This window comes from Pristiophorus japonicus, chromosome 10 (assembly GCF_044704955.1).
Source record: "Pristiophorus japonicus isolate sPriJap1 chromosome 10, sPriJap1.hap1, whole genome shotgun sequence".
NCBI classification, from domain to species: domain Eukaryota; kingdom Metazoa; phylum Chordata; class Chondrichthyes; family Pristiophoridae; genus Pristiophorus; species Pristiophorus japonicus.
The window spans coordinates 218,842,576-218,865,271 of NC_091986.1; the positions used below are offsets into that span (position 1 = coordinate 218,842,576).

Sequence of the window (22,696 nt, forward strand, 5' to 3'; positions counted from 1 at the left end):
TTCTCACCTTTATGCAATAACACATGTAGGGGCTCTAAGAGGGTGCTTAATCCTGGTAGGAAGTTACCAAAATAGTTGAGGAGTCCCAGGAACGACCGCAGCTCCGTGACGTTCTGTGGCCCGGGCGCGTTCCTGATAGCCTCTGTCTTGGCGTCTGGGGGCCGAATGCCATCCGCCGCGATCTTTCTCCCCAAAAACTCCACTTATGTTGCCATGAAAACGCATTTCGACCTCTTCAGCTGCAGCCCTATGCAATCCAGTCGCTGGAGGATCTCCTCCAGGTTTTGTAGGTGCTCGACGGTGTCCTGACCCGTGACCAATATGTCGTCCTGAAAAACCATCGTACGTGGTACCGACTTGAGTAGGCTCTCCATGTTTCTCTGGAAGATCGCTGCAGCCGACCGAATTCCAAACGGACATCTGTTGTAGATGAACAGTCCCTTGTGCGTGTTGATGCAGGTGAGGAACTTCGAAGACTCCTCCAGCTCCTGTGTCGTGTAGGTCGAAGTCAGGTTGTGCTTGGTGAACATCTTGCCTCCTGCCAGCGTCGCAAATAGGTCGTCTGCTTTAGGTAGCGGGTATTGGTCCTGTAGCGAGAAACGATTAATAGTTACTTTATAATTGCCACAAACCCTGACCATGCCATCACTTTTGAGTACTGGAACAATCGGGCTGGCCCACTCGCTGAATTCCACTGGGGAGATGATGCCCTCGCGTTGCAGTCTGTCCAGCTCGATTTCCACTCTCTCCCTCATCATGTGAGGCACCGCTCGCGCCTTGTGGTGAATGGGTTATGCCTCTGGGACCAAGTGGATCCGCATCGTCGCCCCGGAAAAGTTTTCAATGCCTGGCTCAAAAAGGGAAGGAAATTTGTTAAGAACCTGGGTACATGAGGCCTCATCGACATGTGATAGCGCTCGGATGTCATCCCAGTTCCAGTGGATTTTGCCCAGCCAGCTCCTTCCAAGCAGTGTGGGGCCATCGCCCGGGACAATCCAGAGTGGCAGTTCGTGCACCGTGCCCTCGTAGGTGACCTTGACCAGGACAGTGATGAGCTCTTTGGTGTACGTTCTCAATTTCATATGGATGGGGCTCAGGGCTGGTCTGAGTGCTTTGTTGCACCACAGTCTCTCAAACATCTTTTTACTCATGATGGATTGGCTAGCGCCAGAGTCCAGTTCCATGGCTACGGGTAAGCTATTCAATTTTACATTTAGCATTATAGATGGACATTTTGTCGAAAATGTGTGCACCCCGTGTACTTCAGCATCTGCCTCCTCTCTCTCTGAGGCTTGAAATTGTTTTGATCCACCATGGACCAATCTTCCTCTGCCACGTGTTGGTTAGCAGATTTTGCAGAGCTTGCAGCTCGTTTTCAAGCTCATTAGTGGTGCCCTATTGTTCCACAGCTCTTGCAAACATACCCTTTGAAGCAGCATGAATAGGCTGAATGGAAGCCTCCACAACGCCAACAAGGTGTGAATCACCTTGCATTCATCCTTTGTTGCAGACTCTGAGTCATCTAGGTCACCTGAGGCCTGCTGGCAGTTGCAGACTCGTGGTTTCTGCCCTGTACATTTCTGCTCCAGTTCCAGTTCCAGTTAACTTATGAATATTGCCAGCACTTGTGTGCTGAGAGATTTGTTTGGTGTTATCACTGGTGGACATAAACACCTGTGCTATCGCAATGGCCTTACTGAGGGTCAGTGCCTCTACAGTCAAAAGTTTTCGTAGGATGGTCTCGTGGCCAATGCCCAGTACAAAAAAGTCTCTGAGCATCTGCTCCAGGTAGCCATCAAACTCACATTGTCCTGCAAGTCGCCTTAGCTCGGCGACGTAGCTCGCCACTTCCTGACCTTCAGATCGCTGGCACGTGTAGAACTGATACCTCGCCATCAGCACGCTCTCCCTCGGGAGAAGATGCTCCCGAGCCAATGTACACAGCTCCTCATACGACTTATCTGTGGGTTTCACCGGAGCCAGAAGATTCTTCATGAGGCTGTAGGTCGGTGCCCCGCAGACTGTGAGGAGGACCGCTCTCCTTTTTGCAGCGCTTCCTTCTCCGTCCAGCTCGTTAGCTACAAAGTACTGGTCTAGCCGTTCGACATAGGCTTCCCAGTCCTCACCCTCCGAGAACTTCTCCAGGATGCCCACAGTTTGCTGCATCTTTGCGTTGGATTCGTATACTCGTCGCCAGTTATTGTGTTCCTAACACAGATGAGACTGCACACAGGGAGGTTAAAGTAACAGTGACCTCAGTCTTTAATAAGACACTCCAGAGTGAGGAACAGGCCTTAGGGGCCGGCTTATAATCAGTGCTCCCAAGGGATGCTAGGATCCCTTGGGACTTCAGGGGATGTGCTCCCTGGTGGTGGAACATGGGAGTGCATGCTTTACAGATACACTACACTCCCCATAACCTTTTAATCCCTTATCGGTTAAGAAACTGTCTATCACTGTCTTAAATTTATTCTGAGTTCTTTGATGAAGTAACAGAGAAGGTTGATGAGGGCAGTAAACATACAAGATTCTGAGGGGGATTGACAGGGTAGATGCTGTTTCCCCCGGGTTGGGGAGTCTAGAACCAGGGGTCACAGTCTCAGGATAAGGGGTCGGCCATTTAGGACTGAGATGAGGAGGAATTTCTTCACTCGGAGGGTGGTGAATCTTTGGAATTCTCTGCCCCAGAGGGCCGTGGAGGCTCAGTCGATGAGTATATTCAAGGCTGAGATCGATAGATTTTTGGAGTCTAGGGGTATCGAGGGATATGGGGATCGGGCGGGAAAGTGGAGTAGAGGTCGAAGATCAGCCGTGATCTCATTGAATGGCGGAGCAGGCTCGAGGGGCCGAATGGCCGACTACTGCTCCTAATTCTTATGCTCTTATGTTATGTTAGAAGGTCATGGATTTGTGCCCCCATTATTACCGAAACGTGAACCCTGAAGTTCAGGCTGACGCTCCAGGTGCAGTCTTTTGGGATCAGACGTCAAACCGAGACCCTCTCGGGTGGACGTAAAACATCCCGCGGCCATGATTTGGAAGAAGAGCAGTGGGAATTCACCCCCGTGTCCTGCGAGCAATATTTATCCGAAAATCATCGCCAAAAGTCGGCTTAACTGGTCAATTATTTCATAGGATACACGGCGGAGAATCAGTCCAGGCTGGGATTTATGATCCTCATGGGCCATTTCATCACCCCTTGGAATATGGCAGGGGTGGAAGACACAGTAGCCTATTAAATTAATATAGGCCCAGATGAGTATTTATAGTCAAACATGACTTGGACTCCTCATCTAGTTCAAGCTGTAAGTAGGCATTCATAAGATCCAGTTTTGAGAAGATCTGACCACCTGTCAGTGTTGTGAACAAATCTTCTATATTCGGCAATGTATTGGGAACATTACCCTCTAGAACCTGGTTTACGGTTACCTTATAATCACCACACAATCTTACCTTACCATCAGACTTAGGTACAACAACAATGGGTGTAGCCCAATTACATCAATCTATCTTACAAATAATGTTCTCAGTCTCTAGTCTTTGGAGTTCTTGCTCAACTTTCTCCTTGAGTGCATATGGTACGGAACGTGGCTTGTAGTAAACCGATCTAGCGTCCTTCTGTACCCTGACACTCGCCTTGAAGCCTGGGATCGGACTGCCCGTATCACAGAACACCTTCGGATACTGTTTGATAACCTCATCCGTTGATGAAAATCTCACTTCCACACAGAAAATCTTACTCCAATCCAGCTTCAGTGAGCTCAACCAATTTCTTCCTAGTAAGGCAGACTTGTCTCCTTTCACTACTATTAGAGGCAAGTTCTGAAATTGATCTTTATATTTCACCAGTACGGTGATACATAGACATAGAAACATAGAAAATAGGTGCAGGAGCAGGCTATTCAGCCCTTCTAGCCTGCACCGCCATTCAATGAGTTCATGGCTGAACATGAAACTTCAGTACCCCCTTCCTGCTTTCTTGCCATAACCCTTGATCCCCCGAGTAGTAAGGACTTCATCTAACTCCCTTTTGAATATATTTAGTGAATTGGCCTCAACTACTTTCTGTGGTAGAGAATTCCACAGGTTCACCACTCTCTGGGTGAAGAAGTTTCTCCTCATCTCGGTCCTAAATGGCTTACCCCTTATCCTCAGACTGTGACCCTTGGTTCTGGACTTCCCCAACATTGGGAACCTGTCTAAACCCGTCAGAATTTTAAACGTTTCTATGAGGTCCCCTCTCATTCTTCTGAACTCCAGTGAATACAAGCCCAGTTGATCCAGTCTTTCTTGATAGGTCAGTCCCGCCATCCCGGGAATCAGTCTGGTGAATCTTCGCTGCACTCCCTCAATAGCAAGAATGTCCTTCCTCAAGTTAGGAGACCAAAACTGTACACAATACTCCAGGTGTGGCCTCACCAAGGCCCTGTACAACTGTAGCAACACCTCCCTGCCCCTGTATTCAAATCCCCTCGCTATGAAGGCCAACATGCCATTTGCTTTCTTAACCGCCTGCTGTACCTGCATGCTAACCTTCAATGACTGATGTACCATGACACCCAGGTCTCGTTGCACCTTCCCTTTTCCTAATCTGTCACCATTCAGATAATAGTCTGTCTCTCTGTTTTTACCACCAAAGTGGATAACCTCACATTTATCCACATTATACTTCATCTGCCATGCATTTGCCCACTCACCTAACCTATCCAAGTCACTCTGCAGCCTAATAGCATCCTCCTCGCAGCTCACACTGCCACCCAACTTAGTGTCATCCGCAAATTTGGAGATACTGCATTTAATCCCCTCGTCTAAATCATTAATGTACAATGTAAACAGCTGGGGCCCCAGCACAGAACCTTGCGGCACCCCACTAGTCACTGCCTGCCATTCTGAAAAGTACCCGTTTACTCCTACTCTTTGCTTCCTGTCTGACAACCAGTTCTCAATCCACGTCAGCACACTACCCCCAATCCCATGTGCTTTAACTTTGCACATTAATCTCTTGTGTGGGACCTTGTCCAAAGCCTTCTGAAAGTCCAAATATACCACATCAACTGGTTCTCCTTTGTCCACTTTACTGGAAACATCCTCAAAAAATTCCAGAAGATTTGTCAAGCATGATTTCCCTTTCACAAATCCATGCTGATTTGGACCTATCATGTCACCATTTTCCAGGTGCGCTGCTATGATTGATTCCATCATTTTACCCACTACTGAGGTCAGGCTGACCGGTCTATAATTCCCTGTTTTCTCTCTCCCTCCTTTTTTAAAAAGTGGGGTTACATTGGCTACCCTCCACTCCATAGGAACTGATCCAGAGTCAATGGAATGTTGGAAAATGACTGTCAATGCATCCGCTATTTCCAAAGCCACCTCCTTAAGTACTCTGGGATGCAGTCCATCAGGCCCTGGGGATTTATCGGCCTTCAATCCCATCAATTTCTCCAACACAATTTCCCGACTAATAAGGATTTCCCTCAGTTCCCCCTCCTTACTAGACCCTCTGACCCCTTTTATATCCGGAAGGTTGTTTGTATCCTCCTTAGTGAATACCGAACCAAAGTACTTGTTCAATTGGTCTGCCATTTCTTTGTTCCCCGTTATGACTTCCCCTGATTCTGACTGCAGGGGACCTACGTTTGTCTTTACTAACCTTTTTCTCTTTACATACCTATAGAAACTTCTGCAATCCACCTTAATGTTCCCTACCACAGGAATTTTCTCTCCCGAGTAGCCTCGCAGCTCTATCTTGGATTTCTCCAGTTGAAAATCACGCAATTTGTCGCGGTATAGTGACTCCGGTATTACACTCACGGATGCACCCATGTCAATTTCCATTGGTATCTTGAATCCCGCAACATCTATGTGGATTTTGATGCTTTCCGAATCGCTGTCCATTAACCTCGTGCTCCTGATGACGTGTAACTCTAACATCTCCTCGTCCTGTTGTTGTTCTTCCATGTTATGTAGTCTACTCATAGCTTTGAACACTGGACTCATAGCTTTGAAAACTGGTTCACCCTTCAGTTCGCATGCCTTCACAAGATGCCCAGTCTTTCTGCAGAAGAAACACTCTGCCTTCACGTATGGACAACTTTGAGCAATGTGTTGTCCCAGGCACCTATAGCACAACTTCGACGCTCTGTGAGAATTTCCAGTTTCTGAGACTTTGGGCCCCCACTGCCTTTTACTTTGAACCTGCAGGTGATTTACCTCGGTTGACTGATGACCGTAATTATTATTTAATTCTCGGGAATATTGTTTGGCCATGCCCATCGGCCTCGCTGTCTGACAAGCAATCTCAAAAGTCAAGTCATCCGTCGTCAATAACTTCCTTCTGATCGCATCATTTTTCACCCCACAAACAAAACGATCCCGTACTGCTCGGTTTTGAAAGTTTCCAAAATTACAGTGCATCGATAGCTTTTTTAATGCTACGATGTAATCACTGATACTTTCATCAGCCTTTTGATTCCAAATCCCGAAACGATAGCTTTCAGCAATTTCTAACGGTTTGGGGTTATAGTGCTGCTCCAGCTTCGTTAAAATTACTTTAAGCATTGTGTCCTTTGGCTCGTCAGGCACAAGCAGATTTACAAGGGTTTCGTACAATGCCGGACCTGCCTCTGATAAGAAGATCGCTTTCTTGCGTTCCAACACAGCCCGGTTCTGGACTGCATTGTCTGGAACTTCGATGATGTTATTTGTAGTGAAATACATTTCTAGCTGATCCACATACACTTTAAAACGTTCCCGGTCGTGTCTATATTCACCCAAATGTCCCAATAAACCTGCCATTTTAACCTCTAGCTGTTCACACCGTGTGCTGTATTTTACCTCGGATTTTGTAGCTTTTTTCAAAGACAGAAACTTCCAAAGTCTTCTGTCGGCTGGCTGAATCCTTCACCAACAAAAATTAAGCTTTAAATCATCCGAAAAATCCCATCCTCGTTCGCCAACTGTGATATCTTCACAGAGCACAGCGCACACAGCTTCCTAACGTGCAGGCTGGTCTCTCGGAAGTCTCCGGAAACTGCCTGGTTCTGTTTAATGATTAACTCTGCAATTGCAGTACACAATACGTCCACATCCACAGTGTGGCGCTACAAACATTGTAAGCTTACAGACCTTACAGGGATGTCCTGGGGGATGTGAAAGGCACTATAGAAATGCGGAGTGAGGTTTTTTATTTATTGTACATTTTCTCATCATCATAGGTGGTCCCTGGAACGAGGATGACTTGCTTCCACATGTGCTCACAGATGTTTCAATGGAGGACCCAGTCCTGAACTCCAGGGGTGGAAGATGCCTGTGGGTGGATTGTTTTAACGTGACCATGGTCTGGGTCCAGTGGCAAGGCTTAACCAGGACAGCTGGAGACCAACTCTGCTGCACGGACCCAGTGCGCACACATATCGCAGTGTGGGCTGGCCCGTGCTGCCCCTGGGCCCTCGGCTCTTTGGGGCCCCATACCCTCATTCGCCGCACCTCCGCCACGATCTCTCCCCTCCTCCGCCATGATCTCTCGCCGCACCTCCGCCACGATCTCTCGCCCCACCTCCGCCACGATCTCTCGCCCCACCTCCGCCACGATCTCTCGCCCCTCCTCCGCCACGATCTCTCGCCCCTCCTCCGCCACGATCTCTCTCCCCTCCTCCGCCCCGATCTCTCGCCCCTCCTCCGCCACGGTCTCTCGCCGCACCTCCGCCACGATCTCTCGCCCCTCCTCCGCCCCGATCTCTCGCCCCTCCTCCGCCACGGTCTCTCGATACTCCTCCGCCACGATCTCTCGCCGCAGCTCCGCCCCGATCTCTCTCCCCTCCTCCGCCACGATCTCTCTCCCCTCCTCCGTCACGATCTCTCGCCCCTCCTCCGCCACGATCTCTCGCCCCTCCTCCGCCACGATCTCTCTCCCCTCCTCCGCCCCGATCTCTCGCCCCTCCTCCGCCACGATCTCCCGCCCCTCCTCCGCCACGATCTCTCGCCGTTCCTCCGCCCCGATCTCTCTCCCCTCCTCCGCCACGATCTCTCGCCGTACCTCCGCCACGATCTCTCTCCCCTCCTCCGCCACGATCTCTCGCCGTTCCTCCGCCCCGATCTCTCTCCCCTCCTCCGCCACGATCTCTCTCCCCTCCTCCGCCACGATCTCCCGCCGCTCCTCCGCCCCGATCTCTCGCCGTTCCTCCGCCACGATCTCCCGCCCCTCCTCCGCCCCGATCTCTCGCCGTTCCTCCGCCACGATCTCCCGCCCCTCCTCCGCCACGATCTCTCTCCCCTCCTCCGCCACGATCTCCCGCCGCTCCTCCGCCCCGATCTCTCGCCGTTCCTCCGCCACGATCTCTCGCCGCTCCTCCGCCACGATCTCTCGCCGCAGCTCCGCCCCGATCTCTCGCCGTTCCTCCGCCACGATCTCCCGCCGCTCCTCCGCCCCGATCTCTCGCCGTTCCTCCGCCACGATCTCCCGCCGCTCCTCCGCCCCGATCTCTCGCCGCACCTCCGCCACGATCTCTCACCCCTCCTCCGCCACGATCTCTCGCCGCAGCTCCGCCCCGATCTCTCGCCCCTCCTCCGCCACGATCTCTCGCCGCACCTCCGCCACGATCTCTCGCCCCTCCTCCGCCCCAATCTCTCGCCCCTCCTCCGCCCCGATCTCTCGCCCCTCCTCCGCCACGATCTCTCGCCGCAGCTCCGCCCCGATCTCTCTCCCCTCCTCCGCCACGATCTCTCGCCCCTCCTCCGCCACGATCTCTCTCCCCTCCTCCGCCCCGATCTCTCGCCCCTCCTCCGCCACGATCTCTCGCCCCTCCTCCGCCCCGATCTCTCGCCCCTCCTCCGCCACGGTCTCTCGATACTCCTCCGCCACGGTCTCTCGATACTCCTCCGCCACGATCTCTCGCCGCTCCTCCGCCACGATCTCACGCCCCTCCTCCGCCACGATCTCTCGATACTCCTCCGCCACGATCTCTCGCCGCACCTCCGCCACGATCTCTCGCCCCTCCTCCGCCACGATCTCTCGCCCCTCCTCCGCCACGATCTCTCGCCCCTCCTCCGCCCCGATCTCTCGCCCCTCCTCCGCCACGATCTCTCGCCCCTCCTCCGCCACGATCTCTCGCCCCTCCTCCGCCACGATCTCTCACCCCTCCTCCGCCACGATCTCTCGCCGCTCCTCCGCCCCGATCTCTCGCCGCAGCTCCGCCCCGATCTCTCGCCCCTCCTCCGCCACGATCTCTCGCCCCTCCTCCGCCACGATCTCTCGCCCCTCCTCCGCCACGATCTCTCGCCCCTCCTCCGCCACGATCTCTCGCCCCTCCTCCGCCACGATCTCTCGCCCCTCCTCCGCCACGATCTCTCGCCCCTCCTCCGCCACGATCTCTCGCCCCTCCTCCGCCACGATCTCTCGCCCCTCCTCCGCCACGGTCTCTCGATACTCCTCCGCCACGATCTCTCGCCCCTCCTCCGCCACGATCTCTCGCCGCTCCTCCGCCACGATCTCTCTCCCCTCCTCCGCCCCGATCTCTCTCCCCTCCTCCGCCACGATCTCTCGCCGCTCCTCCGCCACGATCTCTCGCCCCTCCTCCGCCACGGTCTCTCGATACTCCTCCGCCACGATCTCTCGCCGCTCCTCCGCCACGATCTCTCGCCGCTCCTCCGCCACGATCTCTCTCCCCTCCTCCGCCCCGATCTCTCTCCCCTCCTCCACCACGATCTCCCGCCCCTCCTCCGCCACGATCTCTCGCCGCTCCTCCGCCACGATCTCTCGCCCCTCCTCCGCCCCGATCTCTCGCCCCTCCTCCGCCACGATCTCCCGCCCCTCCTCCGCCACGATCTCTCGCCGCTCCTCCGCCACGATCTCTCTCCCCTCCTCCGCCACGATCTCTCGCCCCTCCTCCGCCACGATCTCTCTCCCCTCCTCCGCCACGATCTCTCGCCGCACCTCCGCCACGATCTCCCGCCGCTCCTCCGCCCCGATCTCTCGCCGTTCCTCCGCCACGATCTCCCGCCGCTCCTCCGCCCCGATCTCTCGCCGTTCCTCCGCCCCGATCTCTCTCCCCTCCTCCGCCACGATCTCTCTCCCCTCCTCCGCCACGATCTCTCGCCCCTCCTCCGCCACGATCTCCCGCCCCTCCTCCGCCACGATCTCTCGCCGCTCCTCCGCCACGATCTCTCTCCCCTCCTCCGCCACGATCTCTCGCCCCTCCTCCGCCACGATCTCTCTCCCCTCCTCCGCCACGATCTCTCGCCCCTCCTCCGCCACGATCTCTCGCCCCTCCTCCACCACGATCTCCCGCCCCTCCTCCGCCACGATCTCTCGCCCCTCCTCCGCCACGATCTCTCTCCCCTCCTCCGCCACGGTCTCTCGATACTCCTCCGCCACGATCTCTCGCCCCTCCTCCGCCACGATCTCTCGCCCCTCCTCCGCCACGATCTCTCGCCCCTCCTCCGCCCCGATCTCTCGCCCCTCCTCCGCCACGATCTCTCGCCGCAGCTCCGCCCCGATCTCTCGCCGCTCCTCCGCCCCGATCTCTCGCCCCTCCTCCGCCACGATCTCTCGCCCCTCCTCCGCCACGATCTCTCGCCCCTCCTCCACCACGATCTCCCGCCCCTCCTCCGCCCCGATCTCTCGCCCCTCCTCCGCCCCGATCTCTCGCCGCACCTCCGCCACGATCTCTCGCCACACCTCCGCACCAAACATTTGCCGCACCTCTGCCATGATCTCTCACCGCTCCTCCACCGCGATCACTCGCCGAATCTCAGCCCCGATCTCTCATCACTTCTCCGCCTCACTCAGGCTACAGTAGTTACTGGACTAGCATGCCATAGGCCTGGACTAATAACTATTACATTCTCTTCTTCGATGCCAAACGGCAAGCTTTCAGATCTCGATGTTCGGCTTTGAGTCACATGGCAGTGACAGTCGGGAAGGTGGCCACTTGGCTGATTATGGCTTCTCTGTCTCAAAGGCGTGTGAAATGTATTTGCTTCATGGGTTCTTTGCTGAAGAATCCATAGCAACACATTGCTGTTAAGAACTAGTTGGTTTATGAACAAAGGTTTAACAATCGCACGACACATTACCCGTTCATCCACCAGGCTCACAACCACCTGCCCCATCGTGGATCCCCCGAACCCAGCTGGCTGGGGTTTTATTGAGTCTTGTGAACATCACGTGACTGGCTAAGCCACTCCCAACTCAACAGCTCTGATTTATTGTAAAACTCATAAATTAAGTTCCCCCTTATTAACGGGGGGCACTAAGACCAATAATTAAACAAATTAACTTTTTAACCATAACTTAAATCAAATTAAAATTTGGTTGCCGGGGGTGATGATGCACTTCAGTCCCTCCAGCGCCCACCTCTCGCGGAAGGCCGTGAGCGTACCGGTGGACACCGCGTGCTCCATCTCCAGGGACACTCTGGCTCGAACGTAACCGCGGATGTCGGGTTGAACGACCCCCTCGAACGCCTGCTTCCTGGACCGGCTGATGGCCCCCTTGGCCATGCCCAGGAGCAGTCCTACGAGGAGGCCCTCGGACCTGCCCGCTCCCCTCCGCACAGGGTGCCCAAAGATCAGGAGCGTGGGACTGAAGTGCAACCAGAATTTGAGGAGCAGCCCCTTCAAATATTGGAACAGGGGCTGCAACCTCACACATACAACATAGACATGGAACACGGACTCCTCCAGACCACAGAAATTGCAGGCGGCCTGGGAGCCCGTGAACCGACTTAAAAATTTATTGCACGGGACTGCTCTGTGCACCACCCTCCAGGCCAAGTCCCCGATGAATAGTGGGAGGACTCCCATGTAGAGTGCCCTCCATCGGGGACCCCCGCCTCCTCCGGACGGCAAGATGGTTCGCCATGGCGTGTCCGGATGGCAGACGAGGATGGCAAGGTGGAGCAGCCCGTACAGCAATCCTCTCTGCACGGAACTGAAAGGCACGGAGGGGATTTCCCCGAGGAGGCTCAAGTTGTGAGGCGCCGGCCCCCGAGGGAGGTTCCGGGGTTTGGCGCCGATGAGGAATTCCGTCCGGACGGGGGTCAGTTCGGACGGGATCTCCCCACGTGCTTGAGCCTCCTCGATGCACCTAACGGGGTCAGGGCCCAGAGCTGTTTTTAGCGACTCGATGGAATCGGCCACGCGGCGGACGTCTTACGTTCTTGTGCTTTTATTAGATGTCACTTCCCTCCCCTTCCCTTCCCACCCCAGGCGTGAACCACACCCCCGTAATGCTGGTGGAATGAAGGGGCAGTGAGAAGCCACAACAAGCAACACTCTATGTCCCACCCTCCCTCCCCACATCCCACCCACCCCTTCGACACCCCACTCGCCGCTCCCCCATCACCCCACCCTTCCCCCACATGTCCTCCACTCTCCTCTACCACCCCTCCCTCACCTTGCCCATGTACCAGCGACCAGCGGCCTGATCACGGCTGGCTATCGATTTGCCGGCACTGGAGGAGACGGGTTAGACCTTTCCCCTCCGCACTTACTTGTACGTTGGCATTGCGATATGTTCCATGAAACTGATCTGGAGGTCGGGAACGTAGGCCTTGTCTCTGTCCATCATCTCCAGTGGGTTGTTCCCCATCGCTTTCTCCTGTAAACGGGCAGGACACAACACAAAGGTCACAGGTCCATGTGGCAGGCCGCCACAGGAGGAAGATGCACCGTGCTGCTGCTACGCCCACTGTCGGAGGCTGACTGCACCGTTGGCAACCCTCGCCATCCCATGTGTCAGCTGTGACTCAGTGGGCAGCACTCTCGTCCCTGAGTCAAAAGGCTGCGGGTTCAAGTCCCACTCCAGGGACTGGAGCACAAAAATCTAGGCTGACATTCCCAGTGCAGTACTGAGGGAGCGCCGCACTGTCGGAGGGGCAGAACTGAGGGAGCGCCGCACTGTCGGAGGGGCAGTGCTGAGGGAGCACCGCACTGTCGGAGGGGCAGTGCTGAGGGAGCGCCGCACTGTCGGAGGGGCAGTGCTGAGGGAGCACCGCACTGTCGGAGGGGCAGTGCTGAGGGAGCATCGTACTGTCGGAGGGGCAGTACTGAGGGAGCGCCGCACTGTTGGAGGGGCAGTGCTGAGGGAGCACCGCACTGTCGGAGGGGCAGTGCTGAGGGAGCATCGTACTGTCGGAGGGGCAGTACTGAGGGAGCGCCGCACTGTCGGAGGGGCAGTACTGAGGGAGCGCTGCACTGTCGGACGGGTAGTACTGAGGGAGCGTTACACTGCCGGAGGGCCAGTACTGAGGGAGCGCTGCACTGTCGGTGGTACAGTACTAAGGGAGTGTTGCACTGTCGGAGGGGCAGTACTGAGGGAGCGCCGCACTGTCGGAGGGGCAGTACTGAGGGAGTGTCGCACTGTCGGAGGGGCAGTACTGAGGGAGCGCCGCACTGTCGGAGGGGCACTACTGAGGGATTGTCGCACTGTCGGAGGGGCAGTACTGAGGGAGCGCCGCACTGTCGGAGGGGCAGTACTGAGGGAGTGCTGCACTGTCGGAGGGGCAGTACTGAGGGAGTGCTGCACTGTCGGAGGGGCAGTACTGAGGGAGCGCCGCACTGTCGGAGGTGCCGTCTTTCGGATGAGACATTAAACCGAGGCCCCGTCAGCTCTCTCGGGTGGACGTAAAAGATCCCATGGCATTATTTCGAAGAAGAGCAGGAGAGTTCTCACCGGTGTACTTCGCCAATACTTATCCCTCAATCAACATCATTGAATAGATTATCTGGCTCATTATCACAGTGCTGTGTATGGGAGCTTGCTGTGTTTACATTAGCTGCTGCATTTCCCACATTACAACAGTGACTACACTTTGATAGTGTTTCATTGGCTGTAAAGCGTTTTGGGACGCCCGGTGGTTGTGAAGGTGCTATATAAATGAAAGCAATTCTTTTTATTTTGTTGAGTGGAGCTTCCGAACACATATGCGCTCCGTCGGCAGGACCACCTATTTCCACCTCCGTAACATCGCCCGTCTCCGCCCCTGCCTCAGCTCACCCGCTGCTGAAACTAGCATTCACATTTTCAATACTTCGAGACTTGACCATTCCAACGCTCCCCTGGCCGGCCTCCCATGTTCCACCTTTGATAACCTTGAGCACATGCAAAACTCTGCTGCCCCGTGTCCTAACTCGCACCGAGTCCCGCTCACCCATCACCCCCTGTGCTCACTGCCCCGTGTCCTAACTCGCACCAAGTCCCGCTCACCCATCACCCCCTGTGCTCACTGCCCCGTGTCCTAACTCGCATCGAGTCCCGCTCACCCATCACCCCCTGTGCTCACTGCCCCGTGTCCTAACTCGCACCGAGTCCCGCTCACCCATCACCCCCTGTGCTCACTGCCCCGTGTCCTAACTCGCACCGAGTCCCGCTCACCCATCACCCCCTGTGCTCGCTGCCCCGTGTCCTAACTCACACCAAGTCCCGCTCACCCATCACCCCCTGTGCTCACTGCCCCGTGTCCTAACTCGCACCGAGTCCCGCTCACCCATCACCCCCTGTGCTCACTGCCCGTGTCCTAACTCACACCAAGTCCCGCTCACCCATCACCCCCTGTGCTCGCTGCCCCGTGTCCTAACTCACACCAAGTCCCGTTCACCCATCACCCCCTGTGCTCACTGCCCCGTGTCCTAACTCACACCAAGTCCCACTCACCCATCACCCCCTGTGCTCGCTGCCCCGTGTCCTAACTCACACCAAGTCCCGCTCACCCATCAACCCCTGTGCTCACTGCCCAGTGTCCTAAGTCCCACCGAGTCCCACTCACCCATCACCCACTGTGCTCACTGCTCCGTGTCCTAACTCACACCAAGTCCCGCTCACCCATCACCCCCTGTGCTCACTGCTCCGTGTCCTAACTCACACCCAGTCCCGCTCACCCATCACCCCCTGTGCTCGCTGCCCAGTGTCCTAACTCACACCAAGTCCCGCTCACCCATCACCCCCTGTGCTCACTGCCCCGTGTCCTAAGTCCCACTCACCCATCACCCCCTGTGCTCACTGCTCCGTGTCCTAACTCACACCCAGTCCCGCTCACCCATCACCCCCTGTGCTCGCTGCCCAGTGTCCTAACTCACACCAAGTCCCGCTCACCCATCACCCCCTGTGCTCACTGCCCCGTGTCCTAAGTCCCACTCACCCATCACCCCCTGTGCTCACTGCTCCGTGTCCTAACTCACACCCAGTCCCGCTCACCCATCACCCCCTGTGCTCGCTGCCCAGTGTCCTAACTCACACCAAGTCCCGCTCACCCATCACCCCCTGTGCTCACTGCCCCGTGTCCTAAGTCCCACTCACCCATCACCCCCTGTGCTCACTGACCTACATTGGCTCCCGGTCCAGCAACACTTCGATTTTAAAATTCTCATCCTTGTTTTCAAATCCCTCCATGGCCCTCGCCCCCTCCCTATCTCTGTAATCTCCTCCAGCCTCACAACCCCCCCCCCCCCCCCGAGATCTCTGCGCTCCTCTAATTCTGCCCTCCTGAACATCCCTGATTATAATCGCTCTACCATCGGTGGCTGTGCCTTCAGCTGCCTGGGCCCCAAGCTCTGGAACTCTCTCCCTAAACTTCTCCACCTCTCTACCTCTCTCTCCTCCATTAAGACGCTCCTTAAAACCGACCTCTTTGGCCAAACTTTTGATCACCTGCGCTAATTTCTATTTATGCGGCTCGGTGTCAAATTTCTTAACCCATAACACTCCTGTGAAACAACTTGCTACGTTTCACTACGTTAAAGGCGCTATATAAATATAAGTTGTTGTTGGATTCAATGAATGTTCCTGGCTTACCCTTTACTACTTTGTAAAATTATTTGTCACCATTCAGCCAGCTGCTTCTCAAGACCTGTTCCTGTCGCCTGATCCATCAATGAATATCGGAACATACAAAACCAGCAAACTGAATCCCCGTAGAAAAAATTCACATTTTTAAGTGTTGGCTTACCAGATCGCCTTGTGAAAAAAATTCTTTATATATCAGTTCCTAGGAGAAAGAGCAGAGGAAGGATTGTCTGAGTGAGGGGTGAGCTACAGCAGAGCGCGAATCGTCAGAAATACAGAGAACGTGCGAGACAGAAACAGGCCATTCGGCCCAACAAATCTGTGTTGCCCTTTAACCTCCACACGAGCAAACAGTTCTAATTGCATTCATCCACCATGTTCCCCTGTCTCCTCACCCGCCTGCCCAAGATAATACGGACATAAAAACATAAGAATTAGGAGCAGGAGTCGGCCATTCGGCCCCTCGAGCCTGCTCCGTCATTTAATACGATCACAGCTGATCTTCGACCTCAACTCCACTTTCCCTGCCGATCCTCATATCTCTCGATTCCCCGAGAGTCCATGGGGACGGATTTTTGGCTCCTGTCCGCTCTGTTTTTCGCCCCCAGAGCAGCGGCAATGACAGCGGTGAGGTGTTCTGGGCGGGCAGTCAGCCTCCAGCACCCCGCGGCGATCCTTGGGGTCTGAGTTTTGACTTTAGCCCGACCTGTAGCGCACCCCGCAATGACCGCCTGAGAAATCAGGGCGGTGCAACAGTACAGGTACAGCAAGTGACCAGGAAGGCCAATGGGATGTTGGCCTTTATTGCAAGGGGGATAGAGTATAAAAGCAGAGAAGTCCTGCTACAACTGTACAGGGTATTGGTGAGGCCACACCTGGAGTACTGCGTACAGTTTTGGTCTCCATATTTAAGGAGGGATATACTTGCATTGGAGGCAGTTCAGAGAAGGTTCACTCGGTTGATTCCAGAGATGAGGGGGTTGACTTATGAGGAAAGGTTGAGTAGGTTGGGCCTCTACTCATTGGAATTCAGAAGAATGAGAGGTGATCATATTGAAACATATAAGATAATGAGGGGGCTCGACAAGGTGGATGCAGAGAGGATAATTCCACTCCTAGGGGAAACTAAAACTTGGGGGCATAATCTCTGAATAAAGGGTCATCCATTTAAAACTGAGATGAGGAGGAATTTCTTCTCTCAGAGGGTTGTAAATCTGTGGAATTCTCTGCCCCAGAGAGCTGTGGAGGCTGGGTCATTGAACATATTTAAGGCGGAGATAGACAGATTTTTGAGCGATAAGGGAGTAAAGGGTTATGGGGTGTGGGCGGAGAAGTGGAGCTGGGTCCATGATCAGATCAGCCATGACCTTATTGAATGGCGGAGCAGGCTCGAGGGGCCGAATGGCCGACTCCTGCTCCTATTTCTTATGTTCTTGTGTTCTTATATAGCATGTTCCACATTCTCACCAACCTCTGGGTAAAGAGGTTAATCCAGTTTCCTATCCCCTCTTTAATTCCATACCCCTTAATCTTCTGTAGTAGTCACTCATGTGGTACGTTATCAAAGGCTTCGCTAAAGTCCATGTACGTTACATCCACTGCATTTCCCCCATTAATTAAGTGTGTTACCTCTTCAAAGAATTCTCTGAGGCTTGTCAAACACAATCGACTCCTACTCAAATCTGTGATGGCTACTCCTAACCATTTTCTCTTCATCTAAATATCTGGTAATTTCATCCTTAAGGAATCTAAAATTTTCCCAGTGGGACAGGTGGAATGCTATGGGTCAGTATGACACATTATTTGCAGGTCAGAAACAGCCCATTGGGCCCCAGCGCTCCGTGCCGGGGTATATGCTCCACACCAGCCCCCTCCCACCCCTCTCCATCTCACCCCATCAACATATCCTCGAATCGTAGCACGGAAAAAGGCCATTCGGCCCGTCGAACCCGTGCCGGCTCTCTGCAAGAGCACCTCAGCCAGTCCCACTCCCCCGCCCTTTCCCCGTAGCCCTGCAATTGTTTTTCCTTCAGGTACGTATCCAACTCCCTTTTGAAAGCCGCGATTGAGTCTGCCTCCCCCACCCTCTCAGGCCGTGCAGTCCAGATCCTGACCACTCGCTGCGTAAAAACGTTTTCCCTCATGTCGCCTTTGGTTCTTTTGCCAATCGCCTTAAATCTGTGTCCTCTGGTTCTCGACCCTTCCACCAATGGGGACAGTTTCTTCCTAATCTACCCTTTCCAGACCCCTCAGGATATTGAACACCTCGATCAAATCTCCTCTCAACCTTCTCTGCTCCAAGGTGAAGTCCGTGTGGTGATTGGCAGAAGAGCCAAAGGCGACATGAGGAATAACGTTTGTCAACAGCAAGTGGTTAGGATGCGGAAGAGAAACATAGAAAATAGGTGCAGGAGTAGGCCATTCGGCCCTTCGAGCCTGCACCACCATTCAATAAGATCATGGCTGATCATTCACCTCAGTACCCCTTTCCTGCTTTCTCGCCATACCCCTTGATCCCTTTAGCCGTAAGGACCACATCTAACTCCCTTTTGAATATATCCAACGAACTGGCCTCAACAACTTTCTGTCTGAGAGGGTGATGGAGGCAGACTCAATCGTGGCTTTCAAAAGGGAGTTGGATAAGTCCCTGAAGGAAAAATAATTTGCAGGGCTCCGGGGAAAGGGCGGGGGGAGTGGGACTGGCTGAGGGGCTCTTGCAGAGAGCCGGCACGGGCTCGACGGGCCGAATGGCCTCCTTCCATGCTGTAACCGTTCTCTGATTCCTCTACATTTCTCAGTGACCTACCATAGTTGGTGTGTTCTCTTGCCTTGTTAGCCCGCCCCAAATGCATTAACTCACACACTTCTCCGGCTTGAATGAACGGCAGCTGTGTGCCGGTCCCCGCCCCATTGTGTCCCCACCCCGCCTCCCCCCCACCCCGGGACCCTCTTACCGCTATCTTTGTGGTGGTCTTCCATCCTTTGGTTTGGTCATTGAGGTCGCATGCAGTCATCAGCAGGCACATCAGCAGCAGGTGATGGTTAATGTCCTCTTTATTGTAATCTGTTGTGAGGTTAAAAAGGGTTAATACACGGCAGAAAAGTAATTCCGCTTCAAGGGGAGGAGCACTCTCAGCTCGTCAGACCTGGGGCCTTTCACCGGTGGGACTGGATTTCAAATCCCTAAGGCATAAAATATAAATGCCACTGCACTTTATGAAGCGATGGCCAGTACTAGGTCACGTCATGTCAACCCCATCACATCACGTCAACTTTGTCACGTCACGTCACGTCCACCCCGTCACATCACGTCAACTCTGTCACGTAACGTCAACTCTGTCACGTCACGTCCACCCCGTCACATCACGTCAACTCTGTCACGTAACGTCAACTCTGTCACGTCACGTCCACCCCGTCACATCACGTCAACTCTGTCACGTAACGTCAACTCTGTCACGTCACGTCCACCCCGTCACATCACGTCAACCCTGTCACGTCACGTCAACTCTGTCACGTCACGTCCACCCTGTCACGTCACGTCAACTCTGTCACGTCACGTCCACCCTGTCACGTCACGTCAACTCTGTCACGTCACGTCCACCCCGTCACATCACGCCAACCCTGTCACGTCACGTCAACTCTGTCACGTAACGTCAACTCTGTCACGTCACGTCCACCCTGTCACATCACGTCAACCCTGTCACGTCACGTCAACTCTGTCACGTCACGTCCACCCTGTCACGTCACGTCAACTCTGTCACGTCACGTCCACCCCGTCACATCACGCCAACCCTGTCACGTCACGTCTACCCTGTCACATCACGTCAACCCTGTCACGTCACGTCAACTCTGTCACGTCACGTCCACCCCGTCACATCACGCCAACCCTGTCACGTCACGTCTACCCTGTCACGTCACGTCAACTCTGTCACGTAACGTCAACTCTGTCACGTCACGTCCACCCTGTCACATCACGTCAACTCTGTCGCGTCATGTCACGTCAAACTCGTCACGCCACGTCACGTCAAAACCGTCACGTCATGTCAACCCTGTCATGTCACATCACGTCACATCACGTCAACCCCATCACGTCACATCATGTCAACCCTGCCATGTCACGTCATGTCAACCCTGTCATGTATTTCACCATCTTGCAATGACAATAGTTATGTAACTATAACTCATGCACACTGTACCTGTACCCTTGAAATGCACACCCTGACCACAGGGGGTGAGCTTGCGGGAGACACTCTTCACCTGGGTTTCCAGGTATAAAAGGGGAGGTCCCACCCAGGGTCAAGACTCCTTGGTCCTGGGAATAAAGTGAAGGTCACAGAGTGACCGTGTCTGATATATACATGCCTCGTGTGAGTTTGTAACAAGGTGCAGAGACACCACAACCCCATCATGTCACGTCACGTCAACCCCGTCACATCACATCATGTCAACCAAGCCCATTGGCTGAAAGTGTTCCCCAAGTCCGCCTGATTCAAGACAAAAGAAATCAGAAAGAAAAGATTCGCATTTCTATAGTGCCTTTTACATCCTCAGGGCATCACCGAGCGCTTCACAGCCAATGAAGTACCTTCCAATTGTAGTCACTGCTGTAATGTTGGCAACACGTTAGCCAATTAGTGCACAGCAAGTTCCCCCAAAAATCAATGTGTTAATGACCAGATAATCTGTTTTAATGATGTTGGTTGAGGGATAAATATTGGCCCCAGGACACCGGGGAGAACTCCCCCTGCTCTCCATAGAATCATAAAGCACAAAAGGCAGAGACCATTCGGCCCATCGTTCCTGTGCTGGCTCTGTGACAGAGCGATCCAATCAGTCCCAATCCCCCCGCTCTTTCCCCACAGCCCCCGCACATTTCTCCTTTTCAAGCATTTATTCAATTCCCTGTTTGAAAGTTACTATTGAATCTGCTCCCACCGCCCTTTCAGGCAGCGCGTTCCCGAACACAACAACTCGCTGCGTAAAAACATTCTCCCCATCTCCCCTTCTGGTTCTATCGCCGATTATCGTCAATCTGTGTCCCTCTGGTTGCCCGCCCTCCTGCCCCTGGGAACAGTCTCTCCTTATTTACTCTGTCAAAGCCCCTCATGATTTTGAACACCTCAATCAAATCTCCCCTTAACCTTCTCTGCTCCAAGGAGAACAACCCCAGCTTCTCCAGTCTATCCACGTAACTCATCGCTGGCACCATTCTGGTCAATCTCCGCCTCACCCTCTCCAGGCCTTCACATCCTTCCTAAAGTGCGATGCCCAGAATTGGCCACAATATTCCAGCTGGGGCCGAACCGGTGATTTATAAAGGTTCAGCACAACATCCTTGCTTTTGTACTCTATACCTCTATTTATAAAGCCAGGCGTCCCTCCCATAAGCCTTTGTAAACAACCTTCTTAACCTGTCCTGTCACCTTCAACATACACCTCCAGGTCTCTCTGTTCCTGCACCCCCTTTAACATTAACAGGGAGTCGGGATAGATGGTTCATTGTCGGGTTGGCAATCAGTAACTAGTGGGGAGCCGCAGGGATCAGTGCTGGGACCCCAACTATTTACAATCTATATTAATGACTTGGAAGAAGGGACCGAGTGTAACGTAGCCAAGTTTACTGACGATACAAAGGTGGGAGGAAAAGCAATGACTGAGGAGGACACAAAAAATCTGCAAAAGGACATAGACAGGCTAAGTGAGCGGGCAAACATTTGGCAGATGGAGTATAATGTTGGAAAGTCTGAGGTTATGCACTTTGGCAGAAAAAAATCAAAGAGCAGGTTATTATTTAAATGGAGAAAGATTGCAAACTACCGCAGTACAGCGGGACCTGGGGGTACTTGTGCATAAAACACAAAAGGATAGTATGCAGGTACAGCAAGTGATCAGGAAGGCCAATGGAACCTTGGTCTTTATTGCAAAGGGGATAGAGTATAAACGCAGGGAAGTCTTGCTACAGTTATACGGGGTATTGGTGAGGCCACACCTGGAGTACTGCGTGCAGTTTTGGTTTCCATATTTACGAAAGGATATATTTGCTTTGGAGGCAGTTCAGAGAAGGTTCACTCGGTTGATTCCGTAGATGAGGGGGTTGACTTATGAGGAAAGGTTGAGTAGGTTGGGCCTCTACTCATTGGCATTCAGAAGAATGAGAGGTGATCTTATAGATTATGAGGGGGCTTGACAAGGTGGATGCAGAGAGGATGTTTCCACTGATGGAGGAGACTAGAACTAGAGGGCATGGTCTTAGAATAAGGGGCCGCCCATTTAAAATTGAGATGGGGAGGAATTTCTTCTCTCAGAGGGTTGTAAATCTGTGAAATTCGCTGCCCCAGAGAGCTGTGAAAGCTGGGACATTGAATATATTTAAGACGGAGATAGACAGTTTCTTAAACGATAAGGGATTAAGGGGTAAGGGGTTATGGGATGGGCAGGGAAGTGGACCTGAGTCCATGATCGGATCAGCCATGATCGTATTAAATGGCGGAGCAGGCTGGAGGGGCCGTATGGCCGACTCCTGCTCCTATTTCTTATGGTCTTATGTTCTCATTTTGTTTATATTGCCTTTGTGATATATATATATATTATATAGGTTGATAGCTCCACCTAGTGGCATACTGTGGTAATACAGCCATTGCTGTTTACAACAATGAAGATGGAACAGGTCACCTGACAGGTTCCTGAAGTTATCAGCCACCTTGGAGCCTTTGTGTTTGTGAGGTCGTACAGAAGCTATCACAGCCTCTCCGCGATCTCCCTCCCAAAATGCATCATTTCGCACTGCTCCACGTTAAATTGCATCTGCCCATTCACTGGTCTGTCTGCATCGTCCTGAAGTCTGGTACCATCCCGATCATTGTTTCTGACATCTCTCAGTTTCATGTCATCTGCAAACTTGGCCTCTACACC

General features: G+C 53.6%; 1 protein-coding gene across 1 annotated transcript in view; it reads right to left on the reverse strand.

Annotated features, from left to right (window-relative positions):
• The window catches only part of LOC139274929 (cGMP-dependent 3',5'-cyclic phosphodiesterase), a 103,908-nt gene that overhangs the window by 4,537 nt on the left and 76,675 nt on the right, over nucleotides 1–22,696 (reverse strand). Inside the window, exons 12-14 of the mRNA XM_070891666.1 lie at nucleotides 18,739–18,848; nucleotides 15,948–15,986; nucleotides 12,495–12,601 (exon numbers count right to left, since the gene is read on the reverse strand). Coding sequence (XP_070747767.1) covers nucleotides 12,495–12,601; nucleotides 15,948–15,986; nucleotides 18,739–18,848 — 256 coding nt within the window. The remainder of the gene's footprint in view (nucleotides 1–12,494; nucleotides 12,602–15,947; nucleotides 15,987–18,738; nucleotides 18,849–22,696) is intronic.